The sequence below is a fragment of the Sus scrofa genome, chromosome 6, assembly GCF_054392235.1.
Source record: "Sus scrofa isolate SSC_HxYL_T2T_F1_AM1 chromosome 6, Sscrofa_HxYL_maternal_Yorkshire_Landrace_v2.0, whole genome shotgun sequence".
Lineage (NCBI taxonomy): Eukaryota > Metazoa > Chordata > Mammalia > Artiodactyla > Suidae > Sus > Sus scrofa.
The window spans coordinates 8,823,191-8,845,680 of record NC_139388.1 but is presented as its reverse complement, the minus strand read 5'-3'; the positions used below and the strand labels follow the sequence as shown (position 1 = coordinate 8,845,680).

General features: G+C 47.8%; 1 protein-coding gene across 19 annotated transcripts in view; it reads right to left on the bottom strand.

Annotated features, from left to right (window-relative positions):
* The window catches only part of LOC106510465 (uncharacterized), an 806,226-nt gene that overhangs the window by 442,703 nt on the left and 341,033 nt on the right, over nt 1-22,490 (bottom strand). For 16 of the 19 annotated variants that reach the window (XR_014805374.1, XR_014805375.1, XR_014805376.1 and 13 more), the window contains one exon: nt 13,519-13,616. The exons of the other annotated variants lie outside the window; for them this stretch is intronic. Coding sequence is in view for 1 of the 16 variants with exons in the window: in XM_084959497.1 (XP_084815623.1) it covers nt 13,519-13,616 (98 nt within the window). In the remaining 15 variants the exon portion in view is untranslated. The remainder of the gene's footprint in view (nt 1-13,518; nt 13,617-22,490) is intronic. 19 annotated transcript variants of the gene reach the window in all.

The following is a 22,490-nucleotide window of genomic DNA, read 5'->3' as shown; positions in this document are numbered from 1 at the left end:
TGTGCTTACACACACACACACACACACAAACAACATAAGACCATGACAGGTCCAACAACGAAGCTTGGAGACACGGTGATACAGCCATATTTTGGCAAAGACCATAAAATTCCCCCTTTTCGCTTCCCTCTGGCCAGCTCTCCCCACCCTCACACCATCCCATAAAAGACAGAGCAATTCACAGAAGAACACATGGTGACTTTAAGAAATAAATGCTCAGATCACAAATGTTTCCATGTAGTGCAAGCAATAACATTAGCCCGGCCCCTCTTTTAATTACATGGTTTGGCCATGCATATATTCACAGACATTTTTAGTAAGGCAGTGGACTTTTATTTAAACGTGTAATATAAAGAGCTCTCCTACAACTGCTGATCGGCACTTCTTTCTTATTTATTGCCTTCCCTTCTCTCATGCTCCGGTCTTGCCCCAACAATAAAATCCCACTTAGCACTTACTTTTTCCAAAAAAACATCATTTTTCACCATCTTAGGGGTGAAGAAAAGAGGACACAGAGGGGGTTTCTTTCTTTCTTTCTCTCTTTCTTTCCCTTTTTTTAAGAGACTAACATTCTTCTCTTCTCCCAAATATTTAATCATAATTATATTAAGAAACATTTATAAAAAGTTAAGTAATAAAATTAAATAGGTTGGAGAAAAACAGAGAAGCAGACAGCAAGGATTAAGTGTAGTAATATAAAGGATAGATTATATTTAATGAAAATTTCCTCAGTGTTCAACATTTTTATTATACTTAATAGAGCTAGGCTTCATTTTTGTCTCCAGTAATTGTGTGTCCATAATGAATGGCCATTCTTATTCCCCCATTGAGCCCTGACAGAAATTAATAAACCTAATTCTGTAGGTTTAAGTTTAATTTTGTTGAAATATATAAAGTAGTTACATATTCACTTAGCAGCCAACCGAAATGCAGCAGCCTTAAGCTTCTCAGCAACTTTATAACGAGGGAATTGTTTTCTGGATCTTTCTCTTCTTGCTCCCTCCTGCTCTGCTGTGAGCCTTGTTTGTGACTCGTCCAGCTCCAGGGGACATGCGTGGCCACGGGGGGGGAACAGTGGTCCGGGTGAATGTTGTAGAAGGTACAATTATGTGTCTAGTCCTTTTCCAGGAAGAGCTGTTAATGATTGCCGAACCATCTCTTGTTGGTTTACAGTTTGATCAAGAAAGTAGGTAATAAAAGAATGGGGGATGGGCAGCAGACTGGGGGATGAACACCGATGGCCAGAGTCCAGAGAGCATGGAATCTCCTTTCAGGGCTTCCATGAGAAACTGGGAAATTAGAAGGAATTCAAAGGAGCTGTATTAACGGGATCACGTCCGGCCAGTCCGCCAGTAACTGACTATAAGGTCTTCCTGGAGGAGAAAAGTCAGCCACATCTGGGGATCATCTTTGCCCCCCTCCAGCTCTCCCTCTGTATCCCTCTCTCCATCAGTTCATTCATACAAACACACACGGGTGTGACTCTATCACATATTCATTCTCAGTGTAGGAATACAATGACCAGCATCACCCAACGCGATCCCAAAGCTGATGGTGTTTCCCATTAAGGGGTTTTTTTGTTGTTTGTTCTTTAAGGTAATTCATAAATAAAAGTATGATTAGGGGAGTTCTGAGGGAGAGAAGACACACACAGAAGGAGACACGCATGTGAGGCTCAATAAATGCTCTCCTGGGGAAATTACAATAGGGACGAGACCAAGGCAGAGGAGGAAGTGGGCCTGAAAAGGGGGGTGTCGATGGCGTCCCAGGACGGGCGCCCGCAGAAGGGGCCGCATGATGCTCTGAGGACCTGAGAGGGATGGGGGGCAGGAGAGGTTGGAGGATCAAGGGTCTGAGAAGTGGCCCCACAGACCACTCTAAGGAACTGGGTTTTATTCCCATCGAAGGGGACAATCCAAAGGCCCCCCACGGGCGAGACCCTTGCTCAGAGCCACCGTTACGAGCACTGGGTGAAAGAAGGCTCCGGGAAAGCCTGGGTGTACCATCTTCATTTGCTTTAAAAAATGAGAAGACTGTCAGCAGGAAGTTTAGTCAAAGCGTGAGCACCAACCAGTCAAGCCTCCTGACTCCAGGTGTCTTTCTCCCTACACCTTATCAGCCTTCTTTTCCTGGAATCCCTATCAGCCCCTAGGACCAACCTCAATCTATGGAGGTCAAAGTAACATGCCCATGAACTTCCCTCTGAAGCCGAAGGTCACTGCATACAGCTGATAGCTTCAGAATGCTTTCTAGTAATGTCTGCAAAATAGTCTAATAGACCGAAAGGATGAGGTGACGTTCTGGACCACGCAGCGGTATCTGAAAGGAATACCACAGCGATCCCCCATCACAGAGAAGCTATGTGAAGGTGGCTGCCTGGAAGTCATCACCTCACACCCTCCATCTCGTTCTCCTGGGTTACTTCCACACAAGAACGGAGTTGGAGCCTCCAATCAGGCCCCGCACAGCCATGCTGGGCTTCCAGAGGCTACAGACCAGGGCCCAGCTCTTGCCTCACACAACTGCAGGTCCCTGGACGAGAGCTTTCCTCTCACTGGGCCGCCGTCTCCAGGTGGTGGGTTCTAAGGCCTGACAATTTCAGCATCTGAGTTTCAGAAGGAGGAGTCACCTCAAAAAAGAGGCCCTGGTCACCGCCTAACAGTGACATGCTGTCCCACTGACCCCTCAGCAGGCCATGCTTGGCCACCTCATCACAGCAAAAGGGAGAGACAAGAGGGAGAGACAGGAGGCAGCCAATTCCAGCTGCTGTGTGACCTCAGGCTGGGCTTGACTTGAGCTGACTTTGCTGGGCCTCGTTTCCCTCATCTAGCAAACGTGCGTCAACCAATGTGCCTGGCCGGACTGCTGTGGACATCAGAGAAGACGTCTGAACATGTGCTCAGACCCTGACTGACACAGATGCTCCCTAAACATCACACGCCATGCCCGCTCTTCTTTCCGCCCGTCCTTTCAAATATCCCTTCTTCCCTTCCTCCTTGGCTCCCCTCTCTTCCTTCCACCCTTCATTTTATCCTGTTTCTCTTTCCCACAGGGAGTAAACGCAATAGTTCTGGACAGGCCACCTCCACCCCCTCCTTTCTTGGGGAATCTAAGATATGAATTTCTTTGGCCAAATGCAAATGGGAATTTCAGACCCCAGGAATGATTCCAATCACTGGTGTGGCCGAGAGCTTTTTCGGGCCTTCATACCTCTGTGGATCTGCACTGATCTGATTCCACTTTGAGAGCTTTCTGGGGGTGTGGGGGTGGGGGGAGAGAGACCCCTGAGTGAGAGGTTCAGGAGTGAGGACGAGTGCCATGGAGGAGAAAAGGAGGTGAGAAGGACACAGCTTGGTCTCTGAGATCCAGCCCAGGATGGGTCGCCCGCCAAGCCTTCTCCAAACCAAAATCTGCCTCCCGTGGGGCCCAAAAGATTAAAGCTGTTATTTTGCTGCCAAGGTTGCAAGTTCAAGTACATTGAGTATGCATGTTGGGGAAACGTACTGTCGAGATAAGAGCAGCAGATTATCTTGAGAGTGTTCCACTGGCCCTGCCCTCCCTCACTTCTCCCTGAGCCCCGATCTCTCCCCGCTGGGACCCCGGCACTGCCGAGACCCAGACTCCAGCACCGCAGCCCCCACGTACCCAGCATGCAGTGCAGGGCCGTGGGGATGTCTCCTGGTCAGTGGAGCAATCAGCAACCTGATCGTCAGCTGCTCTCAGTCTCCCGCCTTCCCATAGACACCAAAAAAGGCGGAATTTAAGATTCCAGAAATCCTAAGCAGCCCCTTTTCCAGACTGGAGGAAAGCTTGCGGCAATGTGTGACAGAGTTTGGCATCGATTCTTACCAAAAAGAAATATTCAAAACTTTCTTTCTGTAAGTTTGTGAAGGAACAGAAGGTTTAGGAAATACCCAAGGTTGGCCCTGCCCAGGGAGGTAAGGGCTGGACAGTGGCCCTTTTCTACTGGGGCAGGGCCATCCTTGGGAAATGCTCCTACCTGTCTCAGGAAGGTAAAAGCCGAAAAGTCAAGAGTCAACAGGACAGTGTTCCTGAAAACACCAGTGCGTGTGCACGTGATGGAATGTTATAATCCAAGGTACTTCAGCTATCTGTACATCAAATGATTCATCCAGCTCACCCAGCAGTCCATCCACCCTCACACTGAACCTCCCATCCATTCACCCGTCCACCCATCCATTAGTCCTTCTATCCACTCATCCATCCATCCAACCACCCATCCACCCCTCTACACCTTGGTCCATTCTTCCATCTATCCACCCACCCAGCCTTCCACTGAACCCTTAGTCCTCCCACCCACTCACCCATCCTTCCATCCATCCATCCCTCTCCCCGTGAGTCCTCCTTTCATCTACCTATCCATCCGTCCTTCTACCCATCCCTCACTCCCTCCATCCCACTCATCCATCCATCCACCTTCCCATCCATCCATCAATACGTCTACACAGCAACAGATACCCATCAATCACTTTAGCATTTTAGGCTCTTAGATGATACCTTGATTTTCCACAGTGAACCAGCTGGACACACTTCCTGCCACATCAAGTCCTCAGCTGAGGAGAGATATGTGGGTAAGTAAACAATCTACAGAGCAATGTGGAAAGTGCTGAGACAGGAGGAGTTCGAGGTGCAGGCAAAGAACATCCGAGTGACACAGAACTTGGGTTTGGAGTCACCAGTCACAGCCTCTCTGAAGAAACTCTTCCTGGGCATAAGAAATAACCCTGTCGAGAACCGTGGGGAGCTGGGCCGAGGAAGCAACATGCGGCTCTACCGTGTACTGAGCACCAGTTGTGAGCCAGACACCAGGCCTGGCACAACACTGATTCTTCTTTAGTCGGTTTTCACAGCAACTAGAGAAACCTGAGGCTCTAGGCAGATGAGCGGTCTGCCGAGTGCCTCACACGAATAGCCAACTTCAGAAACCACCTGGTTTTCTCCTGCTCCCATGGCCTCACTTTGTGGCTTCTTCAGGAGGTCCCCTGCCCCATGCTTCTCTCTAGGACGGTCAGGGAATTGGGAACCACAGGGTTTTGACACATTCTCCAGCCAAGGCGGCTTGAGGAGGACTCTGGAGTCAAAGGAACGTACACCCCAATTCCTCTCTGACATCTACAAGCAGCGTGCCTTTGGAGAGGAACCGCTCTAAGCCTCAATGTCCTAGTCTGTCAATGGGGATAATAATATTATCTACATCAGAGCTTTATGAGAAATTAAATATGCAGAGTGCTAAGTTCAATGCATGTGGCTATGTTACTATTTCATACAGAAATTACACACAAGTAGTCTCTACACAAGTGGCCTTGAGTTGTATGAAGGGAGACACACAAGATACAGAGGCAAGATGTCTTAAGAGCTTTCGGTGGAAGCTGAACAAAGGGGCCTTTGTGTGCTCCTGTCCTTCAGCCAGAGGGGACACGTCAGGGAAAGGCCTGGGAAACAGCTGGCCTGGTGGTGGTCCAGAGGTGGCAGGGGACCCCACGTGGAGCCCATCCTCACGGTGACAAACAGGTCTCAGTACGTCTGACCTTGATCCCCTGCTCGGACTTGGGAGACTCAAGGGCCGCCTCCTGGGGTAGCTCTGGGTGCAAAGCCTCTTTCAGCCTCTTGTGCCCCTCAGACCAGGGGAGCAGTGCCTAAGAGCCCCTCAGCTTCTGGAACCCCCAGACTCAAAAGCCAGAGTCCCTGAGGTGGGGAAAGACCCCCCTCCCCAGGTCCTGCCATTTCTGAGCCCCGCTCTGGAATGTGTTTGGAGTGGGGGGAGTGGGGGGAGCACTTCAGGCCACCCTGGAGGGGCTGGCAGAACTGGGCCCTCTGCTCAGCACCCCTCGGGGGCTCGCCCTGAGGCTGTCCCCACTCTGGGCCTCTTTTTCCACTATTTTTACCCATGTTAATGTGCTTCTCAGATTCCTGCCAACACATTTGGTTTTGTCATGTTGTTTGATAACTTGAACCACCTTAATGAAATATTCATACTCCTTTCTCTGTTGGAGCCGTCACCCCAGTTCCCAGAAATTTCTGCCCTGCAGAAGGAGGAGCCTCCCTGAGCGAGGTCTGGGACCCCCCACCAGCTGAGGCCGGCAGAGGGGCCCCTGGAGAGTTTCTCCATAAAGGAGGGGACCAAGGGGCAGAGTCCCCGGCTCCTCCTGGGGATCCTGGGAGCCCTGGTAGGGTGGCCAGGCGCAGGATATTAGAGTTGGGAGCCCTGGCAGAAGACCCTCCTCCGGGGAAGGGAAAGACCTTCTCTGGAGAGGAGCATCCCGGCTAAGGCTGCCGGGAAAAGGCAGCCCCGCTGGCACCCGCAGCTTGCCGAGGCTGGGGGAAGACTGCCACCTGTTGAGTGCTTGCGAGAGCAGAGCGTGCTCCCTCACAGGGCTCCGGGCTCCGGGCTCGGGGGAAATGGAGGCAGGGCCTGCACTGCCCCTTCCGCGTTCACTACCCTTTTGTCAAATGCTGCGGTGGTCCCTGGCGACCCCCTACTGCTCAGAGAGGGGAGTCGCCCTAGTCACAAAGTCAGTCTGGAGCCCCTGCCCTCTCCCCGACACCCATCAGGAACATGTCCCACCATGTCACTCTCTTTTGATGCTGCCTGAATTTTTTTTTCATAATATTTAAAGAAAAGTGCCCCAATTCCTAAGCATACAGGTAGACAGAACATCACACAGCCAACAACCTGTGGAATCGGCATTCGGGTCCACGCACGGAGCACAACCACCCTCCTGGAAGCACCCTCTTATCTCCCAGGCCCCATCCCCTCCCAGAGTGACCAGGATCCTGACTTTTGTCTCCACAGGTGAGTTTCACCTGTTTTGACCTGCATACGAAGTAAGCCGGACGGGTGGCAAGGCTTCTCTCACCTCATCTTTCATTGTGTGATGCATCCTGCCGCCCTGTTACAAGGAACTGTATCTTTTGATGGGGTGACACAGAGTCACCTTAGAGCATTGGAGACTTTGGAAATAGCTGAATTCAGCATTGTCATTTTTTAGAGAGAGAGGGAGGCCCAGAGACACAGGGGTTTGCTCCGAGGTCTCTCCTCTTGAAGATAAGGTTTCCACACTGACAGTGGGAGTGAATGGAAGGCTGCAGGACTAAGGCACTAGTCTCCCCCCAAAGACCCCAGAGCCTCCCGGCTCTGCAATCAAGTCCATTTTGAGAGCTCCATGAGTATGGACAACGCCTCCGCGAGGGGCCATGTGGCATTGTATTTATTCATCCAACACTCAGATACTTGCTGAGTCAATGAATCCATCTCAGGACCTCACTGTTGTCATCCAGAAAATGGATCCAGGATAAGGAGGGTCCTGATTCTCTCACCAGGTGTGAGGAGGACAGATGAGTAATAGGTGGGAAGGGGCACTGACAATAATCCCACAAGGCAGCATCCAAGGCTTCCTGTCACAGACGTCGGAGCTGACTGGCCTGGGTTCCACTTATAGCTCTAACACATACGCATTGTCTTAGGGGGTCTTTCAGAGCCTCAGTTTTCCCACCTGCAATTTATAGCAGGGCTCCCGTGAGCATTAATGAGGCCAGGCGGGGAAAGTGCGGAGTGAGCGCTCAGCAACCCGTAGCTACTGGAGTCACGTCTATGCTTATACACAGGGATCCTACCAGGAACCGGCTCAGTGTAGCACGCTTCCCACCAAGAACCACCGACAGCTAGATACGGCACCAGTGGGCGACAGACCTTCAAGAATGGGGGTTAAAGCTCCTCATTAAAGAGCTAGAAATGACTAGAGGCTTCAGGTTAAGTTTCCTTCTTTCTATCCATCGAAACCTTCATACCCTTCAAGACCAAGTTCAAATCCCATAGCCTGCAAGAAGCCTTCCTTCCTGGGGTCACCTTGACCTCTCCTGCTGAGAAGGCCCATGGCCCTCGGTGGAGATGGTTCTGGGTTGGGGGCATTGTTACCACCTGTGGCTGTGGGGTACAGCTTCAGCTCCATCACGAGCTGGAAGGAATGGCTCCGTGCCCTGGGGCTCAGGGAGGCACGTCACAAACCGGGTAGCTTTAGAGAGGCTGTCATCTGTGAGGGGATTACCTAGGCTCTCTACTTCGGTACCAACTCCCCGCCCCCAACCCTGCCCCATTCTGATTGGAATAAATATACAAAGGAAGGAAAGAAGAAAGGAGATTTCCTACGATCTCTCCATCCACAGGTAACGACTCAACCCTTCCAGAATACTGCCTTCTAATTGTCCAGCTAGCTGCCACATTTGGTAAGAGAGCTGAGATTCTTTCTTGCAGTCGGTTTTATTTCTAGCTTTTTTCTCTTGAGGCTATGCTCTTTGCATTTTTCCTAAGCTACTTAATATCGTTCTTTAATAACAACCTTAATTGTTACCTAATGGAGCCACGGAGGCATAGTCAAGTTTACGTCACAATTCCTCTTCGTTCAGATTTTTTCTCATGTTTTGATGTACACAATTTTGCTCCAAGAGGACAGACTCCCTGAATGGGGATCAACTGGTTAAGGAGTTTAGAATTATTTTAATTTACATTTTTTTGGAAAAAAAAAAAAAAAAGCCATGTTCCTACTGCAAACAGGCTTAAGCCCAAACTTCACAAGAGAAAAAGCGAGTACCTACCTTCTGAAGCAGACTTCTGCTCACTCATCTTCCCCATTTCCTCTCGTGTGTGTGTGTGTGTGTGTGTGTGCTTTTTAGGGTCTCACCCATGGCACATGTAGGTTCTCAGGCTGGGGGTCCCATTGGAGCTACTGCTGCCGGCCTACACCACAGCCACAGCAACGCCAGATCCGAGCCGCGTCTGCAACAGACACCACAGCTCACAGCAATGCTGGTTCCTTAACCCACTGAGGGAGGCTAGGGATCGAATCCGCAACCTCATGGTTCCTAGTCGGATTCGTTTCCGCTGTGCCATGATAGAAACTTTGGTTTTCTAGAATTATTTATTTATTTATTTTGTCTTTTTAGGGTCGCGCCGGCAGCATATGGGAGTTCCCAGGCTAGGTAGGGGTCGAACTGGCACTGTTAACCACCAGCCTGCACCACGGCTCAGGGCGAAGCCAGGTCCTTAACCCCCTGAGCAAGGCCAGGAACCAAACTCGATTCCTCATGGACGCTAGTTGGGTTTGTTAACCGCTGAGCCACGATGGCAACTCCGTCTTCCCCATTTTCATCTCTGGCCACAGACACACTCACACAGAGACACATACAGACACATACAGACACGGAGACACACGCCCCTCATGTCTCAGCCATGACAAAGTACCTGTGGTTATCTCAACATGCCTGGATATTCACATACTCCTGTCCGGGCTTGTGCACATGTCTCTTTGACCAGAAAGACACATTTTTTCCTCGCCTGAACTTGGCCACGTTCTCATCTTTTCAGGACTCAAATATCACCTTCTCTCCGCAAAGCTCTCGCTGAGCTTCCCGGCAAAGCGAGCCACCCGCTTTCCCCCGCCCCCTTTCCTCCCATTTCTTGATGTTCCCAGTGCAACCTGCCTGTTTAATAATAATAATTATATTGATCATAATAGTAATCAAGACGTATTGAGCCCTTATCATGCGCTCAGACTGTATTCTAAGCACTTTCCCTGGCTTCTCCCAGCATCCATTGCTTTGGGGCATAATGATCAGTTAGGATGTACATCTGCTCCCCCGCCCCAGACCACGAGTGGAGGGAGGGGGCTGCCCCCTTTTCCATCTTAGAAAGCCAGCAGCTAGCACAGCGCCTGGCACTGCAAATATCACGGAGAGGAAGATCTGAATCCACCCTCTACTATGACTCAGTCAACGCCGGGCTGTGCTCAAAATGACCAGAGAGCTGGAAAAAGACTCCCTGGATTGCAAATGCCCTGGTTCATTCTCCCCTGCCCCCCACCCCGGGGGTCCCCACTCCTGGAGAAACACCCAGAAAACCATCGAGGGAGTCTTGAAGATTGTGACAATGCAAACAGCCCCTCCTTTCTCTCCAGAGCCCTACTGTTCACGCTGAGGTTTTCACACACACGGTTGCATTCCATCCTCTCCGGCTGGATCTGCGGAGCCTCCAGAACACACAGCTCTCCCCTCACCGGCTGCTTCAAAGCGAAGAAAACAGATGCTCAACGACGGGTTCCGTCTTTCACAAACCCAGGAGGCTGATCCTGTGTGCACACGCAGCCTCCACTATCTGCCCCAAATTTGATTTTCGGAGCCCCTGAACTCCTGTCACTAACACACTTAAGTTCTTGAGGAAAATGAGGCTCAAAACTGGTGAAATGATCAGCGCAAGCTTGCACCCGAGAAAGTCAGAGAGTGTGAGGTCAACGTCGGGTGACAGACTCTGTCAACGTGCCAGGCTCTTCTCCAGCCCTCACTGCAGACAGGTCACCTGATCCCCCGTGAGGTCAGTCCCTCTGGACTCACACCTGCCTCCGAGCTGGGAGAATTCAGACCCCCTGTGTGTTGGGGGTCTGTGAGGTGCCTGGTGCGACGCCAGTCTCTTAACAGACCTTGTCCCCAGAATGTGGGTCTGGGAGTGTCAGACCAAAGTACGAGCTCTTCCTGCAGCACTCACACCCTGTGATGCCAAAAATGCGTCTATGCTCAAAGGCGTCTGTAAGCTAACCTCAATGCCTTAATTAACTACAAGACCCGGCAGAGCTTTGTAGAGACCAGCGCCCACTGTGTGCTTCCAGAAGGGGACAGAGAGTATATACGACCATTAAGTAGCAAAATGATGTGAACGCAAATCCTTGTTTCTGGAAATTAGCACACGGAACTAGAACATGGAAGAAAACACTTGGAAGGAAGGCTTTATCACATAACTTTGGGATTCACACTCCTCAAAGTTAACTCCAGTTTTTTTACTTATTTATTCCATGTCCGAGTTCCTCTGCACTGTGGTTTCAATCCAAATCGGAAGTTATTAATTATTCCTTAAAAGAGGTGTGACTGTAGGTCCTTTGTCTTCTAACTTGACCTTTCTCCTTTTCTTTTTTTTTCTTTTTTTTTGGTTGCACCCACAGCATGCACACCTGTGCCACAGCTGTGACTCAAGCCGCAGCAGTGACAATGCAGGATCCTCAACTCACGGCACCACCAGCGAACTCCATGAGCTGGCACGCTTCCGACCACACTGCAAGATCCCCTTCCTCCTCCAGCTCCCCCCAAGCCCGCACGCACTTGGAAGGCGAACTCAGACCATCCTACGGATGCCTGCCCATACCACGTCCACGCTTGAATCCCCTTTCTGATCATGACACCCAGGGTGATTGTCTTAAAGGAACAGCCACCATCAACACAACCCCCTTCCAGCTTCCAGCAAACTTCCTTTTCCCGGTTTGTATGTGCTTTTCCCATAACATATACCCTTATGGAAAACCCTCAAAATCCTAACAGAAACAACACCGCGAAATCCTGGTTAAACATTGCCTTGATTTACAATCACCAATGCCGCTCCAACTGTAAAAGGACAGACCAGACCCATTAATGTGCTCGAGGAGTTTGGGTTAAATAAGGGGGGCGGGGAGGGAGAGAAGGAGAGAGTGCGCGTGAGAGAGCAAGAGTGCAAATTTAATCTAAGCCACTGCTTATTTAAAAATTGATAGGAACTAATTAAATTAATAAAATTTTATTGAACTTTAAAACAAAAATCAATTTTTTAAAAAAAACCTCCCTTTCACTGGATCCAAAAACAATGAAATTCCTTTTTTTTTTTTTTTTAAATTAAATTGGATGGCGGTCATTCCACATGTCTGGAACTCAACATCTAAGTCTAAACGGAGATTCTTCTCTAACTTCAGGTACCTGTTTTCCTATTTAAAACAAAACCCCCAATTTTAAGACATCATGTCAATAGTTTCTTTGCCCTTTCAATGAAGCTGTCAGAACGTTTCATGTCATTATCTGATGCCCAGTAGTGTGTTAGTCAATGTTTAGTGACCAGCCTTGGTAGGCGAGGGCCTCAGTACTGACCTGCGGTTTGGGCCAGTTTCTGTGATGTAAACACTCCCAGCATGGCTGACGATTTCAAGCTACTGAAGTGATTGAGGACAAGAAACCCAGAGTTAAAAAGAAATGTGATCAATCTGCTCCCAGGAGCTGGTACAGGCCGATTTTGGCTTATGACTGAGTCTTACTTTCTAAGTCAGAATCTGCAGTTATTGTCCATGTAGAATATTACAGATGAGAGAGGACAAAATTCTCAGTGGTGTTTCAATGACACCGAGATACATGACAAGTGTTTCTTGTCACACAATGCAGTGTGATAACTGCATTGACCCAGACAAAATGCTTAGGTACTCAATATCACCAGGCTAAAAAAAAAAAAAAAAAAAAAAAATCCCTACTTTCTGGTTTATCTGGGATCCAGTAAAGTAATTATTTCTTCGGCTTTATGTGGAGTCAAACCATTTACATATACATCTTTCTTCCTGTTCTATCCTCATATATTAAAATTTCTTTTCCTTCCTTTATTGAACTGTCTAGGACATGCAATGGGACATTAAAAAGAAGTGATGATAGCGGACATGCTTGTTTACGTCCCAATCTCAAAGGAAAGCTTTTAAATATTTCACCACTCATTATAATACTCAGTGTAGATTGTTTTGGCACAGTATCAGAATAAGGAAGGCTCTTCCTCAGTTCAATTCAACAAGCGTTTTTCTGGTCACCTATTACGTCCTAGTCGCTATCGTAGGCAAGAAGAGAATTTAAAAGTAAATAAAATAGATAAATACAGTACATAGGGCAGAGGAGACTTGGAAAAACAACTCGCTCTGTCCAGGGGAGTTAGAGAAGCCTGTCAAAGCACAAAGCATTATATGAGGGGCTTAACACAGGAGTTTTTAAATGTTGTCCTAGCTAATAAGAATTATTTGAAAGGGCCACTCCTTCAAAAACTCTCTTCTGGACATTAATCTATACACCTGGGCTTCATTTTACAGAGTCAAAGGGTTACGCTGAGTTTCAGTGCACTTCACATTTGGATAAGTCTAACATTCTCAAGTATTCTTCAAGGCGGTTGTAAATGAGAGAATAAAGAATTCCGTGGTAAATAAGTTTAGTGACGATGCCTGAGTCCTAGATACCCAGGTTTTCAAAGAATGGTACGTGAGCCAAAATGCCGAGCAAGAAAATTCTACTTACCATCCTACAAACCCCTTGTTAGCTCTCTTTCCATTCTTTAACTGGCTCTAGTTAGCAATAATAGCACAGGAAAAGAAGCTGAATTAGAACAAGTAACACAGCGGAAGAAGTAGGAGAAGTGCTTATCTTAGGTAAATCAAAATACTAAGTGTTAAACAAACACCTGCTGGCTTGGCTCACCCTGGCTGGGTCTGCCGTGTACCACAGAAACAGTCTGGGCAGAGCTGTACTGTTTTGCATTGAAGGCTGTCAAAAGGTATACAACCCAAAGACCAAGAGCACTGGGGTTTGTTTCAAAGTTTAAAGTTTCTTTTTAAGGGTATCCAAGAGTAAAAATAGGTAACAGGACAGACGGCATAGACCGAAAAGATATGTACACATCTGACTTACTGTCTCCAGGGCAACGGTGAGATGAACACTGTCAAGTTCATGTCCGAACATTCGGATTTGTTTGGAAAGCAGAGAAAGGATGCAAGGTCGATCCAGATCTGAAACGGCAAAAATTGAGGTCTTTTGGCTCAAGGAAGACTGGAAGGACGGCTGGTCCCCCCGTCCCACCTGTGACCCTTTGGGATTCATCTTGGCTGCCCCCACCAGCCAGACCTCCCAGGCCAGCATTTGCTTTACTGGCCTAAGGGTGAGCTCTCGAGGCGAGCTGGAGCCCGTTGTGTCCCAAGGGCTAAAGAGTTGATGCCCCAGTGAAGACCCGCAACACTGACCCCTGGGAGTCTGAATGGCCCCCTGCAGTGGGAGTTCTAAGCCAAGTTCTACCTGGCTCCCAGATTTCCCCTGCAGCAGTGGGCTCCTTATCTGCTTCCTCTTACTTTACTGTCTTACTTTCCCATCTCTCTACCAATGAACCCCTTCCAGACTAACCCATTTCATTTGAGTTCTTGTCTAAGGGTCAACTTCTTGGGGAACCCGAACTAAAACAGGTTGTTTTTAACTGAAACAAAGGACATCAGAATTCAACCTCCATCCTGCTGGAAGAAGATGGTGGTACTGTCCACACGCACCCCCCCCAACCCCCAATCACGCCGCCTCTGAGGAGCTCACACATTCTGCAGGACGGCCATGGAGGACTGGAAGCAATTATCTGGACAAGTCAAGTCAAAGCCACTGTCAACCAAAATTGTGGCTCAGTGGAGCACAAGCATCGTTTTTTGCTTGACTTAATTGCCTAATTGCCTAGATTCTCAGCTTAGTCTGTGTAGACCCGTGCATGTGTAGAACAAATTAATGATCTAACATGGGGCGGGGGGCATCTTCTGTGGCTTCTGGCCAAGAGGGAGACATATCAATGTCAAAAACAGCTCTCTAGGGAGACTCTCTCAGGGGAAGAATCTTTCCTTTCAATTATGACCACCCAAAAACCATGATGAAATGGCTTTTTATGAAATAAAGCCACGAAATTAAACTTTGGGGAAAAGTGTTCAATCTTAGTCTTGGGACCCTCTGCCTGCTCTACTGGAGAATTTTCCAGGGCATGTCAAACATAGCTACAGGATTTCAGGGGAGTCTTGCTTTGCAGAAGAGTCTGTCAGCAAACTCAGTGTACATTTCTAAGTGTGAGCAAGCTGCGTGGCTTTTAGAGGAGAACTGTATTGACATTCTCTGTGCACTCCTGCTACAACAGAATCAGTGCAAGAAATAAGACCCAAGTCTTATATTTTTGTTTAAATGAGAATATGATGCAGAAAAGTTCCCAAATAACCGGCCGGTACAAGTTGCAGAAGTGCGCCTTAATCCAGGAGCAGAGCAGCTCACCGTTAACAATGACATTCAAGGTATTACATGAGAGCAAAAGGTAAACAGATAGCACCAAAGAGAAAGCCCCTGCTCAGTCTGCTGTTTATATTAATAGCTAGATGTCTCTGACAACTTAAAGAGTAAATTTAACACCTAGACTGTCTCTACTTCCAAGCTTATCTACCTGGACTTAATAGGAAAGTAAATAAACAACCCGTTCCCCTGTTTGTCATCCTTATTCTATTGAAATATGACTCCGATCAATCAATATAACATTGACGAATGCGGCTTAATGATAATGATTTCCATACTGTTCCTAGAATGTTCCCTTAATTGAAACGCAGAAGCAAAAACAGTCTCCCGCAGAAGCAGAGCCTGATTTCAGCAGGTGGTCAGCACTGGGGGGGGTCTCTGTTTTATCACTTGGTTTTATTTTGTTTTGTTGTAAGCAAGACCCAGAACAATGAACCAGCACCTTCCTCCCACATGTGGAAGAAAATGCTTATGGGACAAAAGCCCCAGCGAAGGGTATTAGCTTGGGGATGACCACAGAGTTGATGGTCTTGGCCTAGAGTGAGGTCGGATTCAGAAAACGTCCAAACTGAAGGATCCACAGTGAGTTCCTTCAAGGTTCTTAATTGCTTCAGGCACTCTCTAGCCGGGAGGAGTTTGTATCTGTTCTTTTCCGCCTATGACACTCCCTGGACCACGGTCCCCCCACCCCACCCATTCCCATCCTGCTTGGGCTCACACTGCAGGTCTTGGCTTACACAGAGTTTTCTGGAGGGAGATGCTGTCTGCGTGCATCTTAAGCCTCAGCACTTGGACTCCTTGGTGAGGCGGCTGCCTCTCTTGGTCACCCCGCCCTACTGTCCAAGGGGGCTTGGCTGATCACCCCTCTCCAGATGGGCCTTGGAATACCCTCCTCATCGACCCCACAGCCAGCTGATAAGTCCACAGCCTGCTGTCTGGGCATCCCTCTCCCACCCCTGCCCTTGGCTCGACCTGTTTCCCCATTACACTATCTCCAGGGCCCCATGAAATGCTGAGATTCAGGAAATCTGGATTCTTGTGCTGGCGCTGCATTTATGTGCTCGGTGATCCTGGATAAATAACTTTCCTTGGCTGGATCTCATTTCACTCATCTCTCAACAAATAAACCAACCAACAAACAACAAAGATCCTAAAATGGTTAGCAAATTTCTTCTTAAAGGGCCAGGGGGGAAATATTTTAGACTCTGTGGACCCACGTGGTCTCTGTCACAATTATTCAGTTTCACGGTTGTAGCACCAAAGCTTCCATAAATACATACAGGGATGGGTGTGTTTGTGTTCCAATAAAACAAAAAAACAAGTGGCAATATCTATTCCATGCAGTCAGTGCAAGAGGTCTATTTTTCACCACAGGGTAACAAAACTGTTGCAGTGTATAGACCAGAAAAGCCCTCAAAAGAACCACCAAGTGAATGAGTGAGTATGGCTGCTCAAACGTTACAAGCAAGAGTTACCCACCCTTCCCTGAGAGTGGAGGAACAGAGGACACCCCCCAACCCCACCTCTCCACGGTAAATAGCAAGTTGCATACTTAAGTACACACAGCTGGGCTCCTTGTTCCCTGGGGTGGGAAGGACTTCGTGGCACCACTCCTCAAATTGTCTGAGCACACAGATCACCAGGGACCGTGTTCTAGTGCAGGTTCTGATTCGGGGCAAGTTGGGCTAAGACCCGAGACTCTGCATTTCGAACAGGCTCGCTGATGATGCCGATGCTGCTGGTCCATGGACAGCAGCTGGACCAACCACACGTGGGAGTTGTCAGGCTTGTAGGGGACTTCTGCCCTGAGCACTTTCCTTCCCATTAATACCTCATGAGGACTTGGGACTTCCTGCAGACATCCTGCCCTGCCTGGTTTATCTTGATATTCTTTATTAAACCTTCAAATGGCTACTTAAATTTTTTCTGCCTATAGCACAGACTTTAAAGACAGTGCAAGCCTAGGAGTGGGAATTACTTTCTGTGCAGGAAGGACCAGTTATATCTTATTAATTGTAGGCGGCAAAGAACTAAAAAGGAGGGAAGGTGGTCAGAGCAGGCTCGGGTTTCATCTCTATTCTTCTCGTGGCTAATGATCCAGGAAAAGGTGAAAGCCTTGTGTGAAGATTATACGAGGGAGAAATGCACCTTGGCAAGAAAATTGCGCCATCTGGCTTAGCTCCTCCCTCTTTGCTCATGGGGTGAGATTCCTGCTGGAAGGAGGATGCCCTGCATCCTGATCCTGTAAATTTGCCCCAGTGGGTCCCACAGATGCCTGTCTCGCTCAGCACTGCCTGTAACTGAGCCCATGTCCTGGAACCCTTGGTGGAGTCTTCACATCCAGTTGGCTTCCAAATCTGACACCAGTCATAAATGTGAATTTGGGGTTCTTCCTCTGTGATGCCTCTGCCTTCTTTTTCAATGTGCTCACAACTCAGACTCGGGGAAAACAAATAAAATCAGTTCTTTATTAGACTTCTTCAGAATACTCAAGTGTTCTCAGGAAGTGAAACTGGCTCAGGCAAAGGCTCAGAGGCTGGTTCTCCAGCATTAACAGCCAAGTAGATGGGGCAGCCACAGTGGGGGTGCTTCTGGGCCAATGCAACCAGCTCATCCTCCACATCCCCAAACAGGAGCACATGGAGTAGAGACACCCTGCACTCACAGAAGAATCACACTCACCAAAGAGCCTGAATGACTGCAGGGAGAGCAGCAGAAAGGGCGGTGCCAAGTGGTTGGGCTCTCTTGGTTTGCATCTCAGCTCTGTAACTTACAGGTTCTGTGACCTCGGGAAAGGCGCTCGCCTTCTCTGAACTGCAGATACTTCTTCCATAAAATGCAAATAACAAGGCTCACAGGGTAACTGAGAAAGCCAAGAGTCTCATACGGGTGAAAGAGCTATGGGGACCACGAAAGGGAATGATTATTGTTCGTATTCATCAACTCCGAGTCTCTGTTTGATGTTCACGTAAATAATCGGGCATCAATGAAAGAAGGTGTTAGTGCCTTTAGGGAATCACTAGCATCCCGTGGCATTAGGTGGTCTTGAAGGACTCGACCCTAACTTTATAAATAAAAGATGAGATGCCATTTGGCCAAAGTCACATGCAAGTTAGTGGCAGATGCCTGAGTACATCCTGACTGGCAGATGAGGGGTCTATACCCATGCTATGATACCTGGTGTGGTTTGGGGGGATTCCATCTATTATACAAAGTGTGCCCAATCTCAAAAAATGGGATGGGCTTCATGTCTTTTCCACTTGAACATGAATACTAGCTGGAGGTACTTTTAGTTGCATGTCACAGAAACACAATTTAAAGTAGCTAAGGCAAAATGAAAGGAAGAGATTCATATAACCCAAAATTCCAATGTATTCATGGCTTCAGGTATGGCTAGATCAGGGCTCTATGTTTCTCCTTCCATCTGTCAATTCTGTTTTCCCCTGTGTTTGCTTCATTCCCAGGCAAACGTTCTCAAGCTACCAGGAAAAAGGTTCACATATTCTTAATGGCTCAAGAGCTCAAAGAGAGCATCTTTCCAATAGTTCATGTTTGCCCTACTTGTCTTATAGATTTACCCCGATCCTTCCTTTAGCAAGATCTGAGTCTGGTGCCAACTCCTGAGGCTGGGTAGGGGCACAAAGTAAATTTTAAAGGAACCACAGAGACTCACCAGGATTATTATGGAAGGGTTCACCAAAGGGAGGAAATGCTGCAAAAACACTAGTATATGTGCCCAGCACACTCCTTGTTAAATCCTTAGCTATCTTGATACTTTGCTTATTTTATTAGTTTCTTATTACTATGTAACAAGTGACCTCAAACTCAGTAGCTTCAACAAAATACACTTGAGTAGCCCACAGTTCTGAAGGGCAGAGGTCTAGCATGGCATGGCCAGTTCTTCACCTAACATCTGACCTCAGAGACTGGAATCAGAGCACCAGTTAGGCCGAACTCTAGTTTGAAGACTCCAGGGAAGAACAAGGTTCCAGGCCCCGTCAAGGTGTTGGCAGAATGCAGTTCCTTGCAGGTCTGGCATCTACCTGTTGGCTGCATCCCCACCCCCACCCCCTCAAGCTGTTGAAAAGGTATCGGCCCCCACACCCCACCTGTGGTACCTGACATATTCTTCAGGCCTTAGTTATGAGAAGCAAAGAACTAGCAGAACAGGAAAGTGACACGGGAGCCCATTTCTAGTTTCAGGCACCATCCAGGTGCCAAGGTAGAACCTGAGTCTCTTCCTCCTGACTCCCAGCATAAGGAAGGGTGTCTCCCCTGCCACAGCGTTTTCAGGTTCTCTTTGGACCATAGGGAACACTCCCCTCCTGGGATTTCTTAACGCCACCAAGACCTTTCCTTCAGGTCTGGCTGATCCTCAGGGCATCCCAGTCTAGTCTGAGCTCCAACAATGCCTCAGAAAAATGAACCCTAAATCACAACAAGTTTTCTCTGAGATGAATCAGATGAGGCAAGAGTGGAAAACCCCTGGAGAGGAAACCACTCTAACCTGTTTGGCCCTTAGTGGTGACTGGGTTTTACACACCATCGCTCCTGGAAAGAGAAACAGTGTCTCACTGGAGCCCAGGAGGACCCCCGACCTCACGACCTCACGCCTGAGTGGGAAGGATACTTTCCCAGAGGCTCAGAGAGGAGCTGGGTTGGGACAGTCCGGGCAACAGTCTTGCCAGAAGAGAGAAGACCACAGTGGTGACCAAACTGAAACCGGGCAGAGCGAGACAAGCTGCAGGACCGGGCATTTCACCCAGGGCACATGCCTATAAATCAATTCAGAGAGGTAGTAGGTTGGAAGCGGGGTCTGTGATCAAATATGCTCAGGGGGAAAAATGGGTTGAAGAAAATTACTATGTTTTCTGACTAGAGAATTTTTCAGACTCTTGAATATATAATGGGCATTTGGAGTCTCCAATGATGGGACAGAACAAGGGTTGGCAAAATTTTTCTATTAAGGGCCGGTCAGTAAATATTTTAGGCTTTGAGGGCCAAATGGTCTCTGTGATAACAACTCTCACTGTAGCAGCAAAGTAGCCACGGACAATACCTAAGTGAGGGAGTGTGGCTGTGTTCCAATAAAGTTTTATTGACAAAAACAAGCAGGGTGCAGGATTGGGTCTTCAGGTCATAATGTGCCAACCCCTGGGGTAAGACTAATAAAATGTACTGTACCCTTCATTCATTCATTCACTCATTTACACGTTAGTTATTTTTATGGGACAAAATTATACAGGACAGTCTCTGGTTCACTACGGCTTCCCTGATGTCTATAAGGGAAGTTGGAACACAGAAAACTCTCAACCAGAACGCACTGAATAGGAAACACTGAATCAAACAGTAAAATAAAACAATTCTTCCAGGGGAAAGAGGCCTTTAAGGGACCACACTGATGAGGACAGTTGAACTACTTAAAACCATGTCTCAGAGCAACCAGAAGTGACTGTGTCTGGGAATAAAAGAAAAGAAAAAGAGAAGGCATAAAACAGGAAAAAAAATAAAAGAACTGTAATAAAAATGGAAAAAGGAAGAGATGGAAGATCAAAAGCTGTGTTTCCACCCACAAGTTAGCGGCTTTCTCTGCCCCGGCTATGCACAAGTGTCGGTGTCCTGAAAGGGAAAACCTTTAATGAGGTGCTGAAAAACCTTCTTCGGCATTAATTAGCAACATCACTAGGCTGTCGTAATTGCAGGGAGAAAAGGAAATCATCAAGAGATATTTCCTAACAGAAATGCAGGTCATTACAAAATATTATTTAAAGTCACATTTACATATAAAAAGGATCAAATGGATGTTGTCCCACATGGCACCTGCTCTCCCTCCCCGCTGCTCCCTTGTGCCCAGGAATCAGTACACGGCCGCCACCCCCACCCCAAAGCCAAGGGCTCTGGCATCTTTGCAGAACGTCCTCCCAGAGGGGCTTGATGGAAACAGAGATGTGAGAACTGAAAGGAAGCTTTGCAGATGAAATTCAGGGCTGAAACGCCCTGTCCCCACCTGACTAACTGCCACTTGTGGTCCTAAGTGCCTGAATCCCTCCCTAAACTGGGGTCTCCATGAGATCAGGGGCCTTATCTGGGATTTCCCCGTCTGTTGTGTTCTCAGCAACCAGCCTACATTAGGAGGCTCAATAGATACACGGTGAAAGCATTCGTCGGTTCTTCAGGACCCAGCTAAGGGGCCACTATGTCTTTTGAGAAGCATTCCTACATGTCCCAAACTAGCTGGAAGTACTCTCCTCTAGAGATACTGTGACATGCTATGTTCCCTTGTGGTGGCACTGAGAGAAGCCGACTGACAATAGCAAAATGGCAGCAAGGGCCAAGGCCCCGTCCCCATCCCCGATTAGTGGCAGAGCTGCTGGAGACGGGACTTTTAAATCAATATCTATATCCTTATCTTTAGCATCTTTATGGATGCAGGTATGGAGTACATGCTCTCAGCACGTGCTACTTGAATGGATACTGATAACTCCGCTATGGTCCAGAAAGGCAGAGGCAGCTGTTAGGGATCCTGGGCACACTGTGAGAGCCATGGGGCACCTTCTCTTTTTTTGGAAGGAAGTATAGGCCAAAAAAAAAAAAAAAAGTGAGAGAGAGAGAGAGAAGGTGACCCATGGCACTCACAGTGTCTCTAAAAAGGGTTCTTTTCAACGCCATAGTATCCCTGAATGGGCCACAGATAACAAACACTGCTTTGTTTGTATACGGACATTATATAAAAAGAGGGACCCAGCAAGGGTGGAGGTTAACTGTGAAGCCACTTTACACATACACCGACGGTGAACAAACCAGTGAGTGGCAGATGGTGAAAAGCCAGGTTTCTCACTGCTGGTGTGGATGGTTATAGAGACCCATGGAAAGGAGGCTAGAATAACCAATGTGATAACGGATTAGAGTTCAAGACATTAGTGTGGACTCACATTTAGCTTAATATAGATATAAACAGATGTATAAAGAGGTGCTAAATGCAAACAGATGCTAGACAGGTACAGGTATAGAGAGACAAGGCACATGTATACAAAGACGCGTTACCATACACACATAAGAGTCCTAGTTCTGTTCTAGTTCTGGGAAGGCCTAGAAGCAATAACATCCCAGCAATAATGAGCGTATGCAACATCCGGATTTTGGTTTCTAAATACCATTCTCAAATAAAAGAAACCAAGGCTCCTTGAAGAAATGGCTAATTCTAGGACTGGGGCAGGGAATACACCAGATGAGCCTAAAGCATCTTCTAGTGTTGGGAATTAAAGAAGTGCTCAAAAGACAAAACTGTGTGGATACGCCAGACGAACACAGGAGCCAGCTGAAAGAGTTCCCACCCAACTACAGTCGGAACGATCTGAGCAACAAAAATTAGTATCAAAATATCAGGAAAACCCAAAGCATAACGTAAAATATCCCTAAGTCCATACTGTCTTAACAAACGATTGGATAAATAAATAAAGGAGAATAAACAAATCCCCCACAGAGAAGAACGCCAAGTAATTTACTGTGTGCTCAAGGAGGAGGCATGTTTTCCACCCCTTGGTTTGGGCTGCACACAATGACTTCGTCCTAAAAAGCAC